We start from the raw sequence: 24689 nt of genomic DNA on the forward strand, positions 1-24689 counted from the left end.
AAATAACATTTCCAGCAGATTTGATTGGTTGGTTCTTATTTTCAAGTCCAACCATAGTCTTGGCTCATCTTTTCTAAAACCTCCTCCCACCCTATTATATTGAACTATCTGCCCTCTTCAGCCCCATTATCCTCTGCAGTCATATACCTCCATCCCTATTACCCCCTGGAATCACTACCTCCGGCCCTATTACCCTCTGCAGTCACTACCTCCGGCCCTATTACCATCTGCAATCTCTGTCTCTGGCCCAGTTACCTTCTCCAATCTCTGCTTCTCAGCCCCAAAGTAAAAGGAAATACAGGTAACCCTCAGCGGGTCGGGCGGCATCTGTGGAGGGAGTTGTCGAGTTAACGTCGCAGGTCCGAGACGCCTCACCCTGCCCAGTGGGTACGCGTGGATCATTGTATTGTCTGGAGGGTAAGAGAGGCCAGAGGCAAGTCCCGGACTAGTAAAAACGAAAACACCGAGGAGCCTCCACTGTGGCTGGGATTCCAGTGCTAAGGGAAAGTGGAAAGTGTTGGCCAAGTGCCTTTGAACTAGTGACCAGGGAGAATAGAGACCCCGCCTCCTCGCCGCTGATTAACCCTTTCAACCCTCCCTCCCCGCCTTTTGCAACTGCAGCGAAGGAGGCGACTTGAAGCAGCGTTGCAGGGAGAGAAAACCTTGGAACCGACTGCAATGAAGGAGAGAGAGCAGCCACGGCGCTGCCTCTTAGTTGGGACCCACTAGGTGGAGATGAGGGTGGGGTTCGCAAGGGAGGGGTGAAGGGACCCTCTCCGTGTGTTATTTCAACCCTCCCCGTGTCATGTGGCTTCGCTGTCGGCGTGGAAGCTGCCCGGATAACGTGGGGGGGTGTGAGAGCGTACAACGCTGGCGAGGAGTCGGTCCGCCCCTGCTGTTCACTCGCTCCCAGTGCCAGGACTCAGCATGCTGTGCGGGCTGAGGAAGGAGTTGCAGGCAGACTTTGGTGAGTTCTCGCAGGGAGCCGGTCAGTATTTACCAGCAAGACTTTCTGCTCCCACCACTCGACCTTTGTATCTCATAATGTGCAGGGAATTGCAGCATGACTTAGTTCCTTGTTATACCCAGAGTAAGTGGCTTTTATCTGTAATGACCGGTGGCTGATGTACTAAAAGGCGCAGGGACCCAGAAAACCTGCAGCAGTCAGAGCTCAGAAGCATCCTCACGGTTATATTAGAAACGGGTCTGACATTACAGCCAAGTAGTGGGGTTTGATGCTGGTTGGTTAAACGGAGGGATCCCAGGGTTTGGAACTGATTGGGATAAAGAGGGAGATCCCAGAAATGTGATCTGTAATGTTAAAGAAAGTATCGCCTGCGAAGGGGATAGGTGTCAGAGTTTGGTATTGATGGGTTCTGTCACTCTGTCCTGGTATATGTGCAACTGTTAAATGTAACCACTAGCCACTGTGAGATACAGTCTGAGAATTGCAGTAGTGGTTCCAATATTTGTCAACCGTGGTTCTGGGTGTGATGCTGTGCATATGTGATTTAGTGACAACTGACTTGTATGTAAATCCCCCCTCCCCTTGTGTCTTGTGTACAGTGTTCGGATTTTTGCTGTGACTGCTTTATTTGATTGTGTGCACTTGTTCAATAAAGAAGAATGTGCTTTTATATAATGCCTTGCATGGCTTCAGGAGAACTCAAAGTCATGGGTACTTTTCTGAAATGTAGTCATCATTGCACTGTGGAAGTCGAATGTGATGTCCATCAAATCATCTATTTTAGTGATAGTGGGGTTGGTAGTGTAATGAGATCTCTCCTTTTCTTCAGATAATGCCTTGGAATTTCTTACATGAGAGGGTACATGTAGCCTTTGTGTAATTACCTCCTCTGAGTGGAGTTTGCACCTTCTTCCTGTGGACATGTGGATTTCCTCTTGGTGCTCCAGTTTCCTCCCACATCCTAAAGACATGCAAGTTGGTAGGTTAGTTTTCCACTGTAAATTGACCCTAGTGTACAGGTGGGTGGTAGAATCTGGGGGGAGAATAGATTAGAGGGGAAATTAGTGGGGGAATGGGATTCGTTGAGCCAGATGGCCACCACCTATTCCATAAGGAAATATGGAAACACCTTGACAGTGCCACCTTCAACACTGCACTGGAGAGTACATCTGGACTTTGTGCTCAAGTTCCTGGAGAACTCATAACTGCCTGACTCAGAAGTGAGAGTGCACCCACTGAGACAGGTGCTACCCACTGAGACAGGTGCTACAGTTTATGTTGTGCCTGGTGAGCCCATGGTTGTGTATGCAAACACTTGCACATGCAACTCTCACCTGCGGTGTACCTACCTATATCCAAATGTACACCACTTATTCATGTACAGACCTGTACAATTTTTAGTCTGTCAGCTCGGACGTTACGTATTGAGACATCCTGGGGCTTGACCCAGGGCTGGGAGCAAAGAACCCCATGCTTAGTGCACCATTAATTTGGAATGGTAGAAGACTCTCCCCCCCCCCCCCCCCCCCCCCCCCCCCATAATCAGCTCCCAAGCATGTTTCCTCCATCTTCTGTTTTCAGGCCAGACTGGTTCATTTTAGTTTAGAAAGCTTATCATCATCACAGCATGGTCTCGCCAGCTGTGGCCATCAACACCTGGTCCTCAGCAGCTCCAGACTTCACTGAATGTTGGCATCTCCATTATTGTTCCGCTTTTCAGTCAAAATGAAAGGAGGACTCATATTTCAAAGTGCATTTCACAAGTGTTCCCAATGTGCTTTATAGCCGATGCTTACTTTTGAAGTTTAATCCTTGTCATAACAGTGAAGAATACAGCACCCAATATGCTTACAGCAAGGTTGTACAAGCAGCAAGGTGATAATCTGCTTTAGTGATTTTTTAAAATTCAAAAATATACTTTGTTCATAATATATACAGTAAATTCAATCAGTGTACATCTTTCTCTATGTTCATTGCACCATCAATTTAATACATTCTCTTACTATGCGTCAATGCTATTAATGTTTCCTCAGACATTGTACTTGTGAAGCAATTGAGAAGCCCCTCAGTATCCAATGGTAGCAGAACCCTGGACGGTTTTAGTGATATTGGTTGAGGGGTAATTTTTGACCTGGATACTGGGAGCAACCCCTGTTCCTCTCCTACGTAGTGCCACAGAATATTTTAACTCCACTGATAGTGAAGATGGATCTGTTGTCAGGACATCATGAGCATTATTTGCTTCTGTTTCAAGGCCTATCTTCAAGGAGTTTTCCCTGTATCTGAACCAACAAACCCCTCCCTTGAGCAATGCCAATGAAAATACACTTGACCCTTATGCAATTGTTTTCTTTGAGGTTGCTCTGTATTTAAACAATCATATTTTCCCCTACTGTAAAGTTAGAGTAATTCATTCTGCGGAAATCACTTTCCAAATGTTACAGTCTTTTCCGTGCTGCATCCTAATGTGTGCAGTTTTGGGAGGAGAGAGGCAGGCAAGATGGACTGTGAGCATCACCCTTCTCCCTGTGGGAAAACAGACAGGGATAACTGTACCTCCAAGTATTTCCTTTGGGATTTTAGTGCTTTGGTTCCATGTGCTGACTTTCACACCACCCAGCTCTAAGTGGTAGTACAACCTCAGGCGATTCATTTGCCTGTAGTTCCAAAATGTCAATTGAGTGGGATCTAAGTGAATCAATAAAAGTTAATACTGTAAGTGGAATGCAAGTACTTAGTATGAATTTGCTTTAAAATCACTCTTAATTTAATGTACATTTGAGGTGAAATAGATTAAAAGGAGATTGATTTGGATTGGGCACTGTTACTATTTTCTGCTTATTCCAGGTTACCCCTGAGCCAGTGGTGGTGTGTGTAGGTTCTCCCAGCCATTTCTGGGAGTAGTTCAAGTTGTTATAAGACTGGAGTCATACGCACTTTAAGATGCCAAGTTTCCTTAAAAGTGACTAGTTCACTCTTTTTGACGTCAGTTTCTTATTCACATTTTTTTAGCTGAGTTGAAATTCTCAAATGAACTTGCATTTTCTGAATTAATTAACACAGACAACTGAATTACTGGCCCAGTAACATGCCAGCTACCCACCGATAACTAATGATTCAGTTTTAATTTTATTATGGAGAAGCTCATTTGATTTGAGTGCTCAACAGGTTTCAGTCCAACTTGTATCCCTGTGGCTCAGTTCCCCACTCCCCAAGCTGCTTGAGACCACAGAGGAATGGCTAGTTCCTACCACATATAATACCTTGGACCCTATCCACTGCAGAATATCACAGCCTTCTGCTCAGTGGGCCAGGACACGAGCTGCCACATCCCTGATATCCAGCGTGTCCTGTGCTCAATTACCATTGGCAGATGTACAAGTAGTGTAGGTGTGTTAGTGTGATATTTATTTTATTGGACAAGAAATCCAGAGAATTTGTGCCCCAATAAAATTGTGGCAGTTTGAGAATATGAATTTATGTTTTAAAACAGCATGAATCAAATGTTGATATCAGGAAAAGCGTTTGGTTCCTTTGGAGGTAGGCAGCTGATGAATCAGCCTGTGTGACCCTAGTGGTTGGCTGTCTACTCTCCCCACTGGATTCAAAAACCTGCGCTGTGATTTGGGGAAAAAAAAACACACCAACATCTTCTCAAAGCAACGGAACCAACAAATGCCAATCTTGCCAGTGATGCCCACATTCCAAGAATGTGCACGTATTCCCTGTGACCATGTGGAATTCCCCCCAGGTGCTCTGGTTTTCTCCCACATCCTGAAGACGTGTGCGTTGGTAGGTTAGTTGGTCACTGTAAATTGCCCGTAGTGTGTATGTGAGTAGTAGAATTGGGGCGTGGGGGGGGGGGGGGGGGGGAGTCGATGGGAATATGCAGCAAACAAAATGGGATAGGTCAAAGTCAAGTTTATTGTCATGCACAAGTACATGTATGCACAGGTGCAATGAAAAATTTATTTGCAGCGGCATCACAGGCACATAGCATCAGGTAGACAACATTCACAAGAAAAACATAAATTATATAAGAAAGAACACAATTAGGAGAATTAAAAAATCCACTGTGGTGCAAAGTAGTCATAGTGTTGCTAGACTGAGGTAGCGATTAGGGTTGTGCAGGTTGTTTCAAGAACCAAATGGTTGAAGGGAAGTAGCTGTTCTTGAACCTGGTGGTGTGGCTTCTGACTTCTCTATCTCTTGTCCCATGGTAGCTGTGAGAAGATGGCATGGCCTGGATGGTGGGGATCTTTGATAGATGTTGCCTTCTTGAGGCAGCGCCTCCTGTAGATACTACCAATGGTGGGGAGGGATGTGCCCGTGATGTATTGGGCTGAGTCCACTCCTCTCTGCAGTTTTTTGCATTCCTACACATTCGAGTTGCCATACCAGACCGTGATGCAACCAGTCAGAACTTTTTTAACATAGGTTTGCTGCTTGTTGGTGGACCGAAGGGCTTGTTTCCATGCTGTTTGACTCTCTGTGAGGAAGCGGCTTGCGTGCTGTGAACTCTTGCTGTGCGCTACCATTGCTACCTTATTCTCAATTCAAATAGCATATCTTATTGTTTTATAATCTACAATGAAGAAAGATTTTATTAAATGCAAACAGTTTGTTGTCACCCACCGGTACAGCAAGAGAAATAATTTCCCTCATGGCTTCTTACTGCATATCTGAGTTAACCACAAGCCTAACAGGAGTATTTTCAGAACGATCGAACTTGGATTATTGTGCTTAACACAGTCTATAATCTCTAATATATGGGTGATTTAGGAGCACAGTGGGGATTTTAACATTTCTACTTGGCCGATCCATAATATGTGCTAAGCAGTGTTGAATATTGAGAGGGTTGGTGTTGAATGATGAACAGGGAGAACGAGATGGGGTGGAAGGGGTGAAAGATAAAAGGGGAAGGTTGATCTGGGGGTGGGAGAAGAGGATGTAAATTGAGTGCGGAGGACAAGCAGATGATGTCCAAATAATAGGTGTGTGCCTGCAGGATCCAAGACACATAAATTGGGAAAGAGCAACAAACAATCTGCTGGAAGAACTCAGTAGGTTGAGCAGCATCTGTTGGAGGAAAAGACATTTTGGGTCGAAACCCTGCATTAGGACAGAGGGAAACTTCTTCAAGGTTGGCACACCTTGAAGAGATGATGCAGGGTTTCATCATGAAACGTCGACAATTCCTTTCCTCTCGCAGACACTGCTCAACCTGCTGAGTTCCTCCAGCAGATTGCAGATGCTGGAATCTGGAGCAATAAACAATCTCTTGTGTCTGAATTGGGAAAGAGACCCAATCAACAGTACGGGGCAATTGGAATACAAGAAATATCAGCAAACTAAAAGAAGGGGGGCATAATTGAAGTGGAACAGATGACAGCTTCTCTTAAGGTTACAGGCCAGTTATGGATGTGATTCTTTTTGGTGGTGACCTGGTTGTTAATTTGAAATCCCAAGTTTCCTTTCCTCTCACAGATGCTGCTCAACTGCTGAATTCGTCCAGCAGATTGCCTATTTTTTTCTGAGTTTTTTTTTGTTCCTGGTTTTAATATGTTTTGCATGTGAAGTGAAAAAACACTCAAGATTTATGTTTTTACCCCAAGTAAGATTCTAAATTTTCCTGTGAAGCTGTGCCCAGACCCTTATTAAAATGCACTACTTGTGGCCAAGTGCAACATCTGGACAGAGAATGTGCAGGTCCCCACTTGCTTCCTGTATCACCAACTGTAAGAATCTCCACGCAGAGACACCACCCAATATCTCCTCTGCATTTTGGTATAGCTTTCAAAGGAAAATTGAAATATTTTCTCCAACTGCGTAACAGATTATCTGCTGCTTCTGGGAATAAGTTCTAAAAGGTGAAGGAAAATAATTAATTCCTGAAGGTTTTGAAAGCCAGTAACAGAGAAGTTGTGCAAAATTCTCTTGCATTTTAAGAGTAAAGAAATCTACAAAAAAGTTATTGACCAACTGACTGGAAACTTCCATTGCATTCACTCCTCGTTGCTCAGGGAGCAGCAGCAACTATGACTTGCATTTATATAGCACCTTTAACAAAGTAAAACATTCCAAAAGTATGCAGTTACTAGAAAAAAGATTTGCCACCAAACTATATGTTATGGCAGGTGACCAGAAACTTGGTCAAAGAGGTGTGTTTTAAGAGTGTCTAAAAGCAGGGATAGAGATTTGGAGAGGGTATCTCAGACCTTCGAGTTTGAGGGTACAGCAACGAATGGCAGAGCAACAGGAATGGAATGTGCACAAGACTCTGGACCCAGTCATAGAGAAATATAGCATGGAAACAGGCCCTTCAGCCTTCCGAGTCCATGTTGACTATTGACCACCTATTTTCACTAATCAAGCATTAATCCCATTTTTTATCCTCTCCTCAGACTCCACCACTCACCAACACACTAGGGGATAACCTACAATGGCCAATCAACCTACTAACCTGCATGTCTTTAGGATGTGGGAGGAAACCCATGTAGTCACACAGAGAACGTATAAACTCCACACAGATGATGCCCAAGGTCAGGATTGAACCCTGCCCTCTGACACTCCAGAGAAAACAATCCAAGTTTGTTCAACCTCTCCAATCTAATTCATTCCAATCCAGGCAACATCCTGGTGAACCTCTCCTGCACCCTCTCCAAAGCCTCCACATCCTTCCTATAAGGTGGCAACCAGAAATTTGCCTAACTGGTGATCAGTGGCTGGACAGGAATCTTTAGTTTTCTGTAACAAAAGTTAATTTATTATTAATGGACCAGCAAGTAGAGGCTTGGACTATTGATTGAGAGACATGAGTTTGAATATCACCATGGCAGCTTGAAATCTAAATTCAAGTAATTAAGTAAATCTGTAAGTTAATGAAAAGCCAGTCTCAGAAATGGTAACCATGAAACTACCAGATTATCAATAAACTCCACCTATTTCACTAATGAATTGCAAGAATGGAAACCCAAAATAGAGTCATAGAGCATGGAAACTTTGGCCCACAGAGTCCATACCGGCCATCAAGCACCCATTTACCCTAATCCTATTTTATTCTCTCGACGTTCCTATCAACTCTCCTGGATACTACTTACCTACACACTAGAGGCAATGCACAGTGGCTAATTAACCTACCAACACTCACATCTTTGGGATATGGGGGGAAACCTACGCAATCACAGGGAGAACATGCAAATTCCACACTGGCAGCACCAGAGGTCAGGATTGAACCTGGGTTACAAGCTGCACCACTGTGCTGCCCATCCTTACCCAGTCTGGCCTAAGTGTGACTCCAGTCCCACTAATGTGATTGACTCTTAAATGCCTCCTCATTTCAGAGGTAATTATGCACAATAACCGTTAGCATTTTAAATGACTTCACATCATTTAGCAATGCGCTGCCTGTGCCATTAATGTCCAAGTCTCTGCCATTTTGTACGGAGGTGTGTACTATCTTTATGTATTGGACTCAACCCAGATTTATCCCCAAAGAGATGCTGAAGGTTCTCAACACAGGAGCACGACAAACAGTTCCAAGTGATCAAGAAGGAATATTAATCCACCTTCCATATGTGCAACTGCTCCTTACAGTTGCTTAGCTCCCCCCTCCGCATGGTCCTTAACCTGATCAGGTTCTGCGGGACTGCATTAATATCCATACCGAATAAATAAATGAAAGTGCAGAACATCATCCTAATAAGATGCAGCACATTCTGCCCCTGTCCACCTGATGGAAACAACCAATCCATAACCAAGCATTAGAAGTCAGAACATTTATTACAGGTGCTGGACATTCCCACAGCCTATCCCATCCCTATCCCTGTAGGTAATTCACCTGCCTAAAACATTTGCATGTTCTGTCAGGTATTGTGGTCTCTTTCTTCCAGTACTGGGTTTAAGCCCCAAGTTTGTAAGCTGCTCATTACTTGTTTTCAGGTATCAGAGGCTTATACTTGGAGTCATTTTTGGGCTGTGTTCATTTTTCCGAAGACTCTGGTCAGCTTTTGTGAATTTCCTAAACTGATGTGAATATAATAAAAGATAACAAGAATAATGGAAAGAAGTATAATTCTGAAATCCTTGTTCTTCATCGGTCTGTAACCATGGAGACTAGTGCTCTGAATAGTGCTTGCTGCAATGTTGCTGTGATTGATATCATTCAGCAAGAATATCTCGAGGATTGGAATTTGGCAAACTTTGCAACATTTCACTTATCAATACCTTCCCAAAGCTATCCCAGTGTTTAATAATTTAATTTTGCAGACTTTGCAAACTCATCGACTTTACAAACTTGTATTCTCTCTGGACTGATGTGGCTCAAAGAAGGAATTGATCATTGGCAGCTGCATTTCAGAGGTAGTGCCAGGCAAAGTCATCAAAATGACAGAGTATTTAGACTGTTAAATTCTTAGGGCAGGTTGTCTAAACTCGCTTCTTATCTATATGACTATGGGAGATTGATGGCTGTTCTGATTGAGGAGTCATAGGAAGATACAACAGAGAAACAGGCCCTTCGGCCCACTGAGTCCGTACCAACCATCATGCACCCATTTTACTCTAATACCATTTTATTCTCCCCACAATCCCATCCATTTCCCCCCAGGTTCTACCACTAACCTACACATTAGGGGCAATTCACAGAGGCCAATTAACCTCCAAACCTGGATGTCTTTGGGAAGTGGGAGGAAACTGGAGCACCCAGAGGAAACCCACGTGGCCTCAGGGAGAACATGCAAACTCCACACAGACAGAACCAGAAGCCAGGATTGAACCTGGGTTGCTGAAGCTGTGAGGCAGCAGCTCCACCAGCTACACCACTGCCTCAGCCAAGGGAATTTGCACGATAAAGCACTTTGTAATGGATATACAGCAAACCATTTCTCCTTGTGGATGATCCAGATCTAAGGGGAAAAAATTAAAGATAGACCATTTAGAAATGAAATTTGGAATAACTCCTTCAGACAAAGGTTAGTGGAAATTTCTGCCCCCAGTAAGGCTGGGGTGTTGGGTCAATGGAGCATTCAAGAGTAAGATATACCAGTGGGGGTGTCAAAGGATATGAAGTCAAAGGATATGAAGTCAAAGTAGGAATGGGGGGAATACTGATCAGTCAAAGTCAAATCAGTATGTGAAAAGGATTGAACAATTGACTCCTGGTTCTGTGTTCATACTTTGTGCTCCTCCAGTTTTGATGGATAACCCCCTTTGCTTCACTTCTATGTTGGTAGATGCCGACACTTTCCATCCCCACCCAATTAACGCTGGGATCCTCCAAACTCTGTCAAGTAATACTGCAATTCACCTTCCTATTACACTCTTGCCCGGCCTACCCAGCTATGCACCCTACTCCCGAGCTAGTTAATGCTGCCCCACTGCAGGTCAAAAGCAAAGAATGGCAGCATGAACCAGAGGTAGAAATAGGAGACTGGGTGGCCTCCTTGGAGAGTTAGGAGGTAGTAGTGTCCTCTGAAACTGGACTTGTTGAAGGAGTAGATGTGAGATTGGACTGACTTAAGCACATAAGAAAATAGGAGCAGGATTAGGCCACCTCCCCCTCAAGCCTGTCCCGCCTTTCAATAGCTGATCTGCTACAGGCATTTATTCTATTCCTTTACTGTGCCAATCCACATAGCTCTCAATTCCCTATTATTTAAAAAATGTACCTGCCTCCTCTTTAAATAACTCTGGGATAGAGAATTCTGGAGATTCACTACTCACTGCATGAAGTTTTTACACACCTCAGTTTTAAATGACCTATCCCCAATCTTGTAACTACGTCCTCTCATTCAGATGCTTCCACTAATGGCAACGTCTCAGCATTTAGCCCATCATGTACCCTTAGGATCTTATATATTTCAATAAGGCCATGCCTCAATTTCTTCTAAATTCCAAAGAATGTGAATCTAATTTCCTTAGCTGCTCATTTTTGGACAACCACCTTGTTCCACAAATAAGCCTAGCGAATCTTTTTTGGACTGCCTCCAGTGCTAGTATTTTCTTTCATAAATAAAGGGACCAAAATTGTGCACACTACCCCAGGTGTGGCCTCACCAGTACCCTGAACAATTGTAACAATGCTTCCCTATTTCTAAACTCCGACCCCCTTACTGTAAGGAGTTATGTACAACCTATGCTGATGGCTTAGATGAAGGGACTGACTGTGAAGCTTGCTGTTGATAAAGAGATAGGCAGGAAAGCAAGTTGTGAGGTCATTACAGTATGGAGATTTGATTATAAGAAAAAGCTTCTACTTTTACGTGTAAATTATACATAACACGCATTGTGTGCATGCTTTGAAGTGTGTGTGTCCATTCACAGTCCTTAGGGAGCTGGACCAGGTGCACCCTGTGATGAATTACCTGAACACAGGTGTCAATTGTTCATTGAAGCTGGCAATGTGTGGATGTCCCAATTTTGGAATTTCTTTTTTGGAGAAAATAAATCCCTAAATTGGGACATCCCATCTTTAAGAAATTATGATCATGGCTTTCTCCCCTTGTAGTGTTAGAAGTGAATTTGTTAGGGTAATCTGTTCAAAAGTGGGTGAGATCCAATCTCAAGGCTGAAGTATTGGCCAGTTTGAATGGACATAAAGATAGTAGATGGGAGTATAATGGGGGGAAATGTGAGGTTATCCACTTAGGAAAGAAAAGGAGAAGCCTTATTTTAAAGGTGTGAGACTATCAAAGGCTGGTATTTAGAGAGATCCAGGTGCTGATGTACAAGAATACAGAAAGTTAGCATTCAGGTATAATGTGTAATGGCACAGAGACATTGCAGCTAAATCACAGCTCCAGCTTGGTAGGTTAATCAACCGCTATGAATTGCCCTTAGTAGAAGGGGAAGAAGGAATTTGATGGGAATATGGGGAAAATTGATGGGAATATGGGGAAAATTGATGGGGTTATGGGATTGCTCTGTAAGCCAGTGTAACCTCGATGGACTGAATGGCCTCCTTCTATGGAAGGTAGATGGAACATTGGCCTTTATTGCAGGGGGTTACAGTAATGAAAACTTTCTGCAACTCTATAGGACTGGTGAGAGCACATCTCGACTACTGCAACAAACAAGATGCTGGAAGAACTCAGCAGGTCAGGCAGCATTTGTAGAGGGAAATGGACAGTCAACGTTTTGAGTTGAGACCCTTCATCTGAACTGAGAGTAGAGGGGTGATAGCCAGTATAAAGAGGTGGGGGGGGAGAGGTGGAGCAAGAGCTTGCAACTGATAGGTGGATCCAGCTGAGGAGGGGTCGATTGGCAGATGGAGTCAAGTGGGGGAGGGAAGGGTGGAGAGGGTGACTGAGGCTGGGAGGTGATAGGTGGAGGTGACAAAGGGGCTGCAAGTGATGGAATCTGATAGGAAAGGAAGGTGGAGCATGGAACCAAATAAGGGAGGTGAGGAAGGCAGATGGGAACAGTAGGGGTAGGAGACCCAGTGGGAGGAGTGAGTAGGTGGTGGGCAGATTGAGTAGGTCAAGGAGGGGAAAGGAACAGGGTAGTAGGGGGGCTGGGTACTACTGCATACCATTTTGTGTCCTTGTACGAGGAAGGGTCTACTTTCCTCAGAGGCAGTGCAGTGCAGGTTAACTAGACTGATTCCTGAGATTAGGAAGTCATCATGTAAGGAAAAGTCGAGCTGAATGTGCCTACGGTATCTGGAGTTTAAGAAGATGTGAGGTGATTTCATTGAAATACATGGCAGTCTGAGCAGGCTTGGTCATGTAGGAGAAATAAGGGTGTTTCCCCTGCAGAGGGAGTCCAGAACTAGGGGACAGGGATGAGCAATTTCCACTTGCAAGAGATGAACGATGTCTTTACTCGGAGGCTTGGGAACCTTTGGAATTCTCTGCCGCAGAAAGCTGTGGATGCAGAATGAAGGGGGAACGAGGGTAATGGAGCTGAGGCAACCATCGGCACAGCCATTGTTATTGAATGATTGGCAAGATGGCCTGTTAATGCTCCTCTTTCTCATTTTCTTCCATTCTTATAGATTTTCTCTGTTAATGGTGAAAATCTCCAAATTCCTACTGTCTGTCAACACACTTTCCCTGAATTAAGTCTGTCACTCTCGCTAGTTCTGAGTTTCTCCATTTATGCAGTAACTCCCCTAAATGCAAACCAAGTTAATGTTGTCACCCACCTTACTTCTCCCCTGTTCATCCTTGCCATCTTTCTCCTTGGTTCTCTCTGATTAATGCTCTTTCCTCCTCTGGAGTTTATGACATCGTTCTGCTTCCTCCCTCCCCTATTTTGTTCTGGGCCCTTTCTCTCTACACCCAGTTAATTTTCATATGGCACAGAAGAAGGCCATTCTGTCCATTGAGTCTATGCCAGCACACAGATCAACCCCATTTCCCTATTTAACTTTCTCTGTAACCTTTGCTCCCCATGTTCCCATTAACTACACCCCCCCCAATCACCCTACCACTCACCTACACACTAGGGGCAATTTACACTGGCCAATTAACCTACTTATTAGCAGGTCTTTGGGATGTGGGAAGAAACCAGAGCACCCGGAGGAAACCCACGCGGTCATAGGGAGAACGTGCAAACTCCACACATCAGCACCCAAGATCAGGATCGAACCTAAGTCCCTGGAGTTGTAAGGCAGCAGCTCTACCAGCTGTGCCACTGTGCCGCCTCAAATATTGCGACTCCCTTAACCCCCCATCTCTTTCCCTGTCTCCTTCCTCCCTCCAGCGACGTTGTCCATCTCCTGTTTTTGCTGTTTCTTTTTTACAAAAATATACTTTATTTAAAATACACAGTCAATACAATTGGGACATGCCTCTATGTTCACTGTACCATCAATCCGATACATTCTCTCTCAATGTGTCAATACCACTTGAGTTTCCTCCTTTGACAACACATCAGTGAAGCATTTGAGAGGCTGTTACACAGGGCCCAGCCCCTCACTGTCCAGTGACAACAGGACCCTAGACTGCACTCCTTCCCCACAGAATCTTTGTGGTGGCTGCATCAAGCTTTGGTGCATCCCCCAGCATGTACTCCTGCACCTTGGCATGTGCCGGTCAGCAGCATTCACTTAGGAACAACTGCCTGCGCTGGAAGACCAAGAGGTTTCCAGAGTGGTGCATGGTTTCTTCACATTCATAGTGTTGTCTGGTCTGTATGTTCATCGCGTTGTTAAATCTATACATTCATGGCGTCATCAAGTTAATACATTCTATGTACAAAGCACAAATGCTCTTCATATGGCCTCTTTGAACTAACACCCTTCAAGTGTTTGGGAGGCTGTTACCGAGCCCCTCAGTGTCTGGTGGCAGCAGGACCTTAGACTGCAGTCTTTCCCCACAAAACTTTTGCAATAGCTGCACTGAGCTTCAGTGTGTCCCTCAGAACGTGCTCCTGCAGCCTGGAATGTGTCATTCGGCAGCATTCCTTTACAGACATCTCGTTGTACTGGGAGACCAACAAGTTTTGGGCAGACCAAACTGTGTCTTTCATCTCCTCTCCTCCCCTCCCCCTTTATTCCATGGTCCACTGCCCTCTCCTACAGGATTCCTCCTTCTTTAACCCTTGGCCTCTTCTACCTATCACCTCTCAGTTTACTACATCTTCTCCCCCTCCCCCACCCACTACCTTCCCCCTCTCACCTGGACTTGCCTATCACCTGAACTCACCTATCCCCTGCCCCTGTGTGCTCCTCCCCCTCCCCCCACCTTCTTATTCTGGCTTCTGCCCTCTTTCTTTCCAGTCCTGATGAAGGGTCTCAGCCTGAAATGTCGACTGTTTATTTCCCTCTATGGATGCTGCCTGACCTGCTGAGTTCCTCCAGCACTGTATTGCTCCAAATTCCAGTATCTGCAGAATTTCTTGTGTCTGTGTCTTTCACGAAGTTGATGATCTTCCAGCAGCACTTGGTATCTGTCTCGGTATGTGACCCTGGGAACAGCCCATACATCAGAGGGTCCTCTGTTACACAGCTGCTCGGGATGAACCTCAACAAGGAACCTTGCTTCCTTCTCCAGACATTATTTCCAAATGCATTGTCCACAGAGATGGACGGCTATCTCATCCTCATCGCAGATGTCTCAAGGGCAATGGGATTTGGATGTGAGACCAACTGTGCAGGAAGAATCTGAACGGGAGGGCCCTTCTCTCTGCCAGCCAAGCAAGGCCTTGGTGCTTGTTGGTGAGTTCCAGCGAGGAGGCATTCTGCCAGATGGTTTTGACAGTCTGCTTGTGAAACTCTCAGACAGAATCCATCATGATCTTCACCCACTTGGCCTGCAGGACATTCCGTGCTGATCACTGCCTGATGGACTTGTGGTGAAAGGTGATTTTCTGAAGGGACTTTGCCACAAAGGACATGTAGTTTGGCAACGTCCAACTGAATGGAACATTGCATGGCAACAAGGCCAGGCCCGTCCTTCACAACACCGGAGACAGGTAGAACCTCAGCACTTTGTGTTTGTGTATTTCAATTCTACACACAGCTTGATGCAACCACACACAAAGGTGGTCATTGGGATGAGGACAATGTTGTGTACACTTTTCCTCCTTTCTCTGTAGACTTGTGCATCACAACCCGTTGGACACGTTCCTGGCTAAAGCTGAAGATGGCTCAGGTGACTGCCATGGCACAGGAGCAGGGTATGGGCCACACCTGCACCATGTACAGCTGCACCCAGAGTACCTGGCACCTGATGACCAGGTTCTTGCCCATCATTGAGAGGAAGCACAACTCCCACAGCCCCAATGTTTGTTGAACCTTGCCTATACACTCCAGCCAACTTTTGTTGCACACCTCGGCTCCTCTGAACCCGATCCCCAGCATCTTCAGGTAGCCAAGATCACAGAGTGTTGCAAGACCTGTTTACATTGGTAGAGCTTCTTCCCTCTGGTTTTGTTACCCCTGCACCATTCCCCCGTGCAGTTAACGTGGAGATTACAGCAACAGGAGATGTTGCCATTTTCCACAGGAATCGCAACAGTAGTCCTGTCAGCAACTCTGCAGACAAATCACTAACCACACAGCGGTCTGTCTGGGGGCCTTCTGACATGACTAATTAGCTAGCATTGTTCTCTGGTCAGCACTAGATAGGCTGACAGAGGATCTATTAGTTGCATGCAGGGACCATCAGTGCAGCATAATGTTAGATCACTGAAGAGAGGTAAAGCAACACTGTGCATGTTACTAACCCAAGATATAGCTGAAATGTAGTCTTGCTATTTAACATGTTGTCTATATTGTGCATGAGGTACTCAGTTGAGACAAAGCATGAGCTTGCCCACTTCTACCCTTTCCCTTATTTCAAAAAAAACAGATGAAGCACGCTACAATGTGCTAATAATTCATGCTGTCCTGCCCCTTTCACTTCTGACCCCTGCTCTTTGCTCAGGGGGAAAATTTATCATTTCATTTATAGCAATATTTAGAGATCATTTTGTGCATTAGTAATTGCTTCCCACAGTGGTGCTGAACTGCCTGTGGCTAACATCTTTGAGTGTTTAAATGGTTGAGCACGCATAAAGTTGTCCTGGGTGCTGTTGTGACTGAAATTATAGGGAAAGATGTGGTCCATTTGTTTTGTCTCATAAATGGTTCATCGTAATGTTCCAGAAGTAAAAGATATTACAATACCCAAATCTCAAGCCTTGATATCCTGGCTAAGTAGTTTCTTGTTGAGAAGTCCAGTGTTCCATGACAAAAAAAATCTTAATCATTAAAATCCTGCAAAGAATAAAAAGGATTTGCAATTAATAGTGTACATCATAGTGTTAGGATGTCTCTAAGTAGTTCACAGCTTATATAATAATTTTAATGTGTAGTCGATATTGTAATGAAAGAAACGCAACTAACAATGTGCGCACAGCAAGTACCCAGAAACAGGAATGTAGTAATGAGTTGATCCGTTTTTCTGCTGATGATTTGGTGACAAATGGTAAACAGGACGTCAGTGACACTCCTATACTTTTAAAAAAAAATAATGTCATGGAATCTCTTCCATCCAGCGGAGAGAGTAGGCTTAATATCTCATATGCGTTTGGCATCTTGAGCAATGCAGCACTCTCTCGATACCATACAAAAGAGTCAACCTAGTCTTTTACGCTTGGGTCCCTGGAGTGGACTCAAAAGCCCACAATCTTAACTGGGCAGAATGTTACTAACCCAAGACATAGCTGACATGTAGTCCTGCTATGTCTTACTTTTAATGTGTAGTCCATATTGTAATGCAAGAAACAGTGTGTGCACAGCAAGTTTCCAGGAACAGGAATGTGGCAATGAGTCGATCTGTTTTGATGATCGACTCAAAATGATTGAGGATTCAGATTTAGATTTTTGCCAGTTTAAATTTGTCTGTCATCAAACACTGTCAGAATCATAGAGCAATACAGCACAGAAATAGGCCCTTCGGCCCAACTGGTCCATGCTGACCAAGATGCCCACCTAAGCTAGCCCCATTTACCCACATTTGGCCCATATTCCTCTCAACCTTTCATATTCTGAAGATAAGTCGAAGAAGGGTCAGGACCACAGAGGGATTTGGAAGCTTAGAATTTTCAACCTGAATATATGTTCTCTAGCCACAGACTTCGCCCCTCTCCCTGAAGCTGAATCAGATTATTTGCATCCTCCACTGTGCTGTACTTAACCCCGTTGAGTATTGGACCTCAGTTCCCTGCCATAATCCGGGCTGACTCTTTCCAACTCTGTGACTTTGCCCAGCTCTGCCCTTGCCCCATCTCATCTGCTGTTGAAATCCATACCCTTGTTACCTTTAGCTTTGACTATTCCCACTCCTAGATGGCCTCACTCATTCTACTACCTGTAAACGTCAGGTCACAAACAATCTGTTTGTATCATGTTCTGTCCACCCATCACCCATGTCCTCATTGGTTCACACTGGCTCCTTGTCAACCAATGCCTAAGTTTTAAAATTCCCTAAGTTTTAAAATTCTAAGCTTCCAAATCCCTCTGTGGTCCTGACCCTTCTTCGACATATCTTCCAGCTCCAAAATCCTCAGCGAACTCTACACTTCTCCAGTTCTGGCCTCTCATGCACTTTTGAAGTTAATCCATCCACCCAGAAATGAAAGTGTGTTGGTATAGGCTGATACAGTGGGCCTGTATGGCATACTAGAAAGGAATTGTCCAACATTATCTGTACATGTGGGTTAAGTTGCAAAGGTAATCAATGCAGTGAATCCAGTGCATATAGTAAACAAATAAGCATGAATCAATGCTGTAAGATGCAGCTGGACGCCTTGTAAACTGGTGAGAAATTTAACTTACCCTTACCCCTGCTTCCACCATTTGTTGTCATCCCTTCAGGTTCCAAACTCAAACCCCTTGATCTCTGCACCACTTTACTCCCTGGTTTGAGATGCTTCTCTAAATCTACGTCTTTGACCAAACTTTTAGTCATCTGTCCAAATATTTTTCACCCTGTGAGGCTCAGCACCAAATGTTGGTTTGCATCTTGTGAAATACCGTTGATTGCTTTTTCTACATTAAAGGTCTTGTCTCCATAGAAGGTCTTGTTGTAACATAGTTACCACCTGAATATCTCTTCAATTAACCAGTAAATAAAAAGAACAGATTAATGGAGATGCTTCAAGAATAATAATAAAAGAAAAGCAAAGACAGGTTGATCTGCAATACCTTCTCAGTCAGGCCTATATGTGACTCCAGTCCATCACAAAGGTAATTGACTTTGGAAGCTCTCTGAAGTGTCTAAGTAAGCCACTCAATTCCAATTATACCTGTAAAATTGATTTTTTACACTTTCAATGTGCCTTTTATCATTTTCATTGTTTTCAGGATCCAAGCACCATCTGCAAAGCCGGCATTTATTGCCCATCCCTAATAGCCCTTGAGGTGGTGTTGGTGTCATTGAACTATTGTAGTCCTTCTGGTGAAGGTGCTCCCTCATTGATATTGGGTGTGGAGTTCAAGGATTGATGAAGGAATGGCGAGATATTTCCAAGTCAGGGTGTTATGTGACACAGCGGAATCTGCAGGGGTGGTGTTCCCCTGCACCTGCTGCCCTTGGCGTTGGAGGTTGTAGGCATGGGAGGTGCTGTCGGAGTAGCCTTAGCAAATAACTGCAGTGCATTTTGTAGATGCGACACACCATGTGCACTGTGTAGCCACTGTGTGCAGGTGGTCGAGGGAGTGAATTTTAGGGCATTGGATGGGCTGCCAGTCAAGTGGGCTACTTTATTCTCGTCGGTGTTGAGCTTGCTAAGTGTTGTTAGAGCTGTAATCAACCAACAGTGGACTCAACCAGAGAGTTCCACCATACTCTTGAATGGATGCCTTGTAAATGGCAGAAAGGGATTGGGGTGTCAGGAGGTGAGTCACTTGCTTCAGGATACCCAGTCTCTGACCTCGTAGCCACAATATTTATGTGACTGATACAGTTGAGTTTCTGGCCAATAGATGTTGCTAGTGGGACACAGTAATGGAACTGCTGTGGAAGGTTGAGGACAGAGGGTTAGACACTCTCTTGTTTGTGATGGTCCTTGCTTGGATCTTTTGTGGCACAAATGCTCCTTGCCCCGCTTTACAGGCAGAGGCTGCTTCATTTGCTGAGAAGTTAAAATGCAATTAAATATGAAGTAGCAAATGGAATTGAAAATTGTGCCATCATCATCGAACATTCCTACTTCTGATTGTACGATAGAAGGAAGATCATTGATAAAACAGCTGAAGATTGGACCCAGAACATTGCCCTGAGGAACTCCTGTAGTGATGTTCTGGGACTGAGATGATTGACCTCCAACAGCCACAGCCATCTTCCCCTGTGTGAGGTATGACTCCAACCATTGGAATGTTTGCCCCTTGATGCCATTAACTTCAGTTTTACCCAGGCTCCATGAATCCACACTTGATCAAATTCTGCCTTGTTGCCAAGGACAGTAACTCTCATCCCACCTCTGATATTCAACTGTTGATCTATACTTTGATCACACCTGCGATAGTCTGGAGTTGAGTATTCCTTGCAAAACCTAAACAAGTCCTCGGTGAATAGGTTATTGGAGAGTGAGTGCAGTTTGATAGCACCGTGGATGACTCATTCTGGTAGACAGTTTGGGTGGTAATTAACCCAATTGGATTTGTCCTGCTATTTTGTGAACAAAAATCATCTGAGCAATTTTTCACATGCCCAGTTCACACCTTCCCATCTCTCTAAGGCCAGGGGAGAGTTGCTGTTCCTTCAGGATTGCCTTGTATTCTTCAGGAATGAAAGATTAATGCTATTGTGAGCAACTTGGGAGAAGAGCCTTTCATGTACCGTGAATCAAAACTGAAAATCGAAAAAACTGAAGAAGCTAGAAATCTGAAATAAAACAAAACAGAATATTGCTGAAAATAGCATTTCAGGCAGCATTGTAATGTTTCAGGTTAATGGCCCTTCACCAGAACCATTCATGCATTGTGTTTACTTTCATCTTTTATTCACAAAAACAGTGAGATGAACAAAGAAGACTGAGTGATTGTCAGCAATCATCTGTTGAGGTAGCAAAAAGCTTGTTTGATTTCCATCGGTCGGGGAAGTTGGGCCAATGTGAATGGGTAGGTTTGGTGACTAACACGAGGAGAGCAGGTCCAATTTGGGCAGTCCGCAATGGCCATCCCAAGCTCCCAGTTGCGTGCCATGTCAATGGAGACACAGGAGACTGCAGATGCTGGAATCTGGAACAGCAAACAATCCGCTGTAGGAAAGGGTCACGCAGAATCTGTGGGAGGAAAGGACCCAGGGTTTTGACCTGAAATGTCAACAATTCCATTCCCCACCACAGATGCTGCTCGACCTGCTGAGTTCCTCCAGCAGATTGTTGTATGCCATGTCAATTCCTCTTTCCATTCCCACACCAATCTGTCCATCCTCGGTCTTCTCCACTGTCAGGATGAGGCCCAACGCAAACTAGAGGAACAACACCTCATATTCTGCCTAAGTAGTCTACAACCCAATGGCATGAACATTGAGTTTTCCAGTTTAAGGTAACCCTTCCCTTTGGTATGTTTTGCACCGCTGATCCTCCTCCCATTTCTGTCCCGCTTCCTGTCCCTGTTCCCCTCCTACACACACAATTCACCCACAGGCAGCCCCCTCCTCCCTCCCCCATCTGGTTCTGGTTCCAGCTGCCATTCACCTCTTCCCTGATGGTTCCCATTATCATCTCCCTTATTACCAGATCCCAGTGCTGGTAAACCTTTGTGTTCTGCTCATAACCTTCTAGCAGCTGTCTCCACCTTCACTCTCCCCCAGCCTTGCTCCATCTGCCTCTCTCTTTTTTGTCTGCCTGCATCCATCATCCTCCACCTCCACACCACTCCCTACCTATCTTGACCTGCTCATCATCCTTCACCCCTCCTCAGTCTACCAATCACCTCAGACTCCTGCCTCACCACTCCCACCTCTCTTCTTTAGACTGGCCATCTCCCCTCTCCACTTTCAGTCCTGATGCAGAGTTACAACCTGATTCTTGGACAATTCCTTTCCCCCCACAGATGCTGCTGGACCAGCTGAGTTCCTCCAGCAGATTGTTAGTTGCTCACTTGGGAAGTCATTTACAGAAATCTCCAGATGTAGGTCCAAGCCAAGGGCCTGGGGACTTGAGTTGCTTCAGTTCCAAGCCCTGGGCCACTGGAGGGAGGAACTCAGTCTGCTTCTGACATGTTGGCAGTGTTTGGTGCAGCTGACGTTGTAGGAATGCAGGATTTGATTTCCTGCAACCAAATCCCAAATAAACACAGTGAAAGTGATAATAGGCTGTCTGATTGTTCGAAAATCTCCATGTTTGGACACCTGGCTCAATGGGTGCTGATTCCCGCGCTCCCTCTACCCCAGCGGGGGTTCCCGCGCTTCCTCAACCACTCCAGGACCCCGCGCTCCCTCTCGCATACCCGGACCCCGGTTCCCGCCCACGCTTTAAACTTGCAGAGTAAAATTTATTATACTATATTGCATGATATCTTAAAAAATGCGAATTAAGAATATGTTAGAATATTAATTAACTTCCTATAGTCCAGAAAATTTGCCAGTTCGGCAACCACCCCACCCCCCACCACAATGTCCCGAGTGTGCCGGGTTTTTGCAGTTGACGTTATTGGCAATTCATTGTGTGAAGCAGAAAAAAACAGGGAAATCTCTGAGGGGAAAAAAAAAGTTTCTGAGGTGGAAAGAGCTTGGTAACTGACATCTTCAGTTAGTTTTGTAACACTAAGTAAATTGAATGCAAATGGAATGAGGAGTTCTTAATTTTACAAAAGTGAATGATTTTGACTGTATGATCCACAATTTGCACTCTCGACAGGATTGCCTACCTCATCTCGTGCAGTCCGAGTTCCTGCTCTCCACACTGAGAACATATTTGAGTCAGATTGTCCTGCATTTATGAACAAATAGCCGAAGCCAAGGTTGAGTTTAGATAAAGTGTCAGATTTTCAGCCCGTTCTAGTTGTTCGAGATAGGGAAAAAGAACGTGCTTTTGACTTGGCTGGAGAGACCATGAAATTTGTCATCCTGGAGAATGGATGCTTTCTGAGACTTTCTTACTTTCCAGATGGGGTGAAGTTGATCAGCACTATTTCAGTTCATAGAAAGTAAATGCCTCAGTGGGATAATAAATGTTACCAATTTACCATTGGTCCAGTTCACATTATGCCAAAGACTAGTTTCACCCTACCTTGTTTCCAGTCTTGAAGGCAAAGTCTAATGCAAAATATACTACTGAGCATTAAAATTCAGATATTATATTTGATGCTGTGAAATTAATCTTTGTTAAATCTCCCTTAAAAACACTCGTTGAGACTTTAACTTGGTTCAACCATTATCAGGTGTCCATAAAGGTGGCTGCATATACTGGAAGTGAAACTAGTTCATGCTGCATTGATGGAGCAGTTATGGATATTGTGGGAGTAATAGAGTTTGTGTGTTCAAATACTGTCAAAGTAACTTAGGAAATAGAGTTTAAGGAAACGTTGGTGGGACTGCACTTGGAATATTGTGTGTAGTTCTGGTCGCCTGGTTATTGGAAGGCTGTCATTAAGCTGAAAAGGGTGCAGAAAAGGTTCATAGAACATAGAACGGTACAGTGTTACCGGGATTCACAAGGATGTTACCAGGACTGCAGGGCTTGAGTTATAAGGAAAGACTGGACAGGCTGAGGCTTTTTTCCCTGGAGCAGGGAGGGCTGAGGTGGTGACCTTATAACATCATGAGGGCCATTGATATGGGAATTGGTAGGGGAGTCTAGGACAAGAGGGCTTGGGGTTAGAGGAGGAAGATTTAAAGGGAACCCAAGGGGTAGTCTTTTCCACACGTAGAGGAGGGTGGTGGGTATATGGAACAAGCTGCCGGAGGAAGTGCTAGATGTGGTTACAATTACAATGTTTAAAAGACATTTGGACAGGTAAATGGATGGGAAAGGTTTAGAGGGATATGGGCCAAATGCAGGCAAATAGAACTAGCTCAGGTAGACACCTTGGTTGGCATGGATATGTTGTGCCAAAGGGCCTGTTTCCATGCTGTATAACTCTGTGACTCTATGAATCAAACCATTTGCAGATGTACCAGAAAAAAATGATGGGGAAAGTGCTGAAATTGTTGAAAACCCAACTGCCTCATTAATATCATTCATGGAAAGAGGGGTGGTGACAAATGGGTATTTATTGCTGATCCCCAACTCACTTTGAGAAGATGCTAACGGGCATTCTTCATGAATTTTATATGATTTAACAATTCTTTGTGTGATTTAATACAACACGGAGAGTTGTCTGGCCCACTCCACATAGTGAAGAGTCGATGACCCGGTGCATCCATTTACTTGCAGGCCTTGAGTTCTGTGGTCCAGTGATGGAGATGGATTGCAGTGACAGAGTGTACCCACAACGCTTCCTGTCTCAGTTTCTTCATAATGGTACCTATTTTTAGCGGGGAATGGACTGACCAGCGATTGAAAATCTGCCTTCTCTTTCTTTGTCCAAAAGCAAAACTTTAATATTGCAAGAATGAAGCGCAGGTTGGTTATTTCCATCGGCACTTTATAGCATTGATTCTTGCTTGTTCATTCACTGAATGCTCGGTCAGTATTTATTGTACATTACAGATTACTCTTGGAAAGCTGGTGGTAAACTGGTGCTTCCTTTGTTGGTGGAATTATCCCACGGCGATGTAGAAACTTCCAGAATTTTTGATCTAGCGAAGAAAAAGAGTAATATGTTTCTGGTGTGTGAGTTGGAAGGGGGAGGTGCAGATAGCGGTATTCTCATCTCTCCTGTGGTAGCGGCCCTTGACCTTCTGGGTAGTAGATGTTGCAGTTTTGGTGAGTTGCTACCGTGAACTTGCGGTGGATGGTGCGAAGTGCAGCCACAGTGTGCTGGCGATGGAGGGCGGCAACGTTGGAGTGCATTTATCCGGCTAAGGAGAGAGCATTCAGTCACACTCTGCACTTGGGCTTTGAAGGTGGTGGAAAGATTTTGGGAGGGTCCAGAGGTGAATTACTCACCGCAGGATACTCAGCCTCTGACCTTTACCCGCGGAGGATGAGATGGTTTGAGGATTGGGCCAATGTTCTGACAGTTGGTCTCTCCTGCACTGGTGCCTCATTTTCTACCCGTGTGTTTATTGCTTGAATACAGACGACAGAGTGTGTGTGTATCCACTCCATGTCAGACACAGAATAGTCTCTCTCTCTCTCTCTGGGACAGCAGAGGAAGATTCGCTCCTCCAAGACTGGC

General features: G+C 44.7%; 1 protein-coding gene across 1 annotated transcript in view; it reads left to right on the plus strand.

The window, feature by feature from the left end:
* Positions 1-851: 851 nt before the first annotated feature.
* The window catches only part of grip2b (glutamate receptor interacting protein 2b), a 147033-nt gene continuing 123195 nt past the window's right edge, over positions 852-24689 (plus strand). Inside the window, exon 1 of the mRNA XM_052017682.1 lies at positions 852-967. Coding sequence (XP_051873642.1) covers positions 928-967 — 40 coding nt within the window. The 5' untranslated portion in view covers positions 852-927. The remainder of the gene's footprint in view (positions 968-24689) is intronic.

The sequence above is a fragment of the Pristis pectinata genome, chromosome 6 (assembly GCF_009764475.1).
Source record: "Pristis pectinata isolate sPriPec2 chromosome 6, sPriPec2.1.pri, whole genome shotgun sequence".
Taxonomy (NCBI): domain Eukaryota; kingdom Metazoa; phylum Chordata; class Chondrichthyes; order Rhinopristiformes; family Pristidae; genus Pristis; species Pristis pectinata.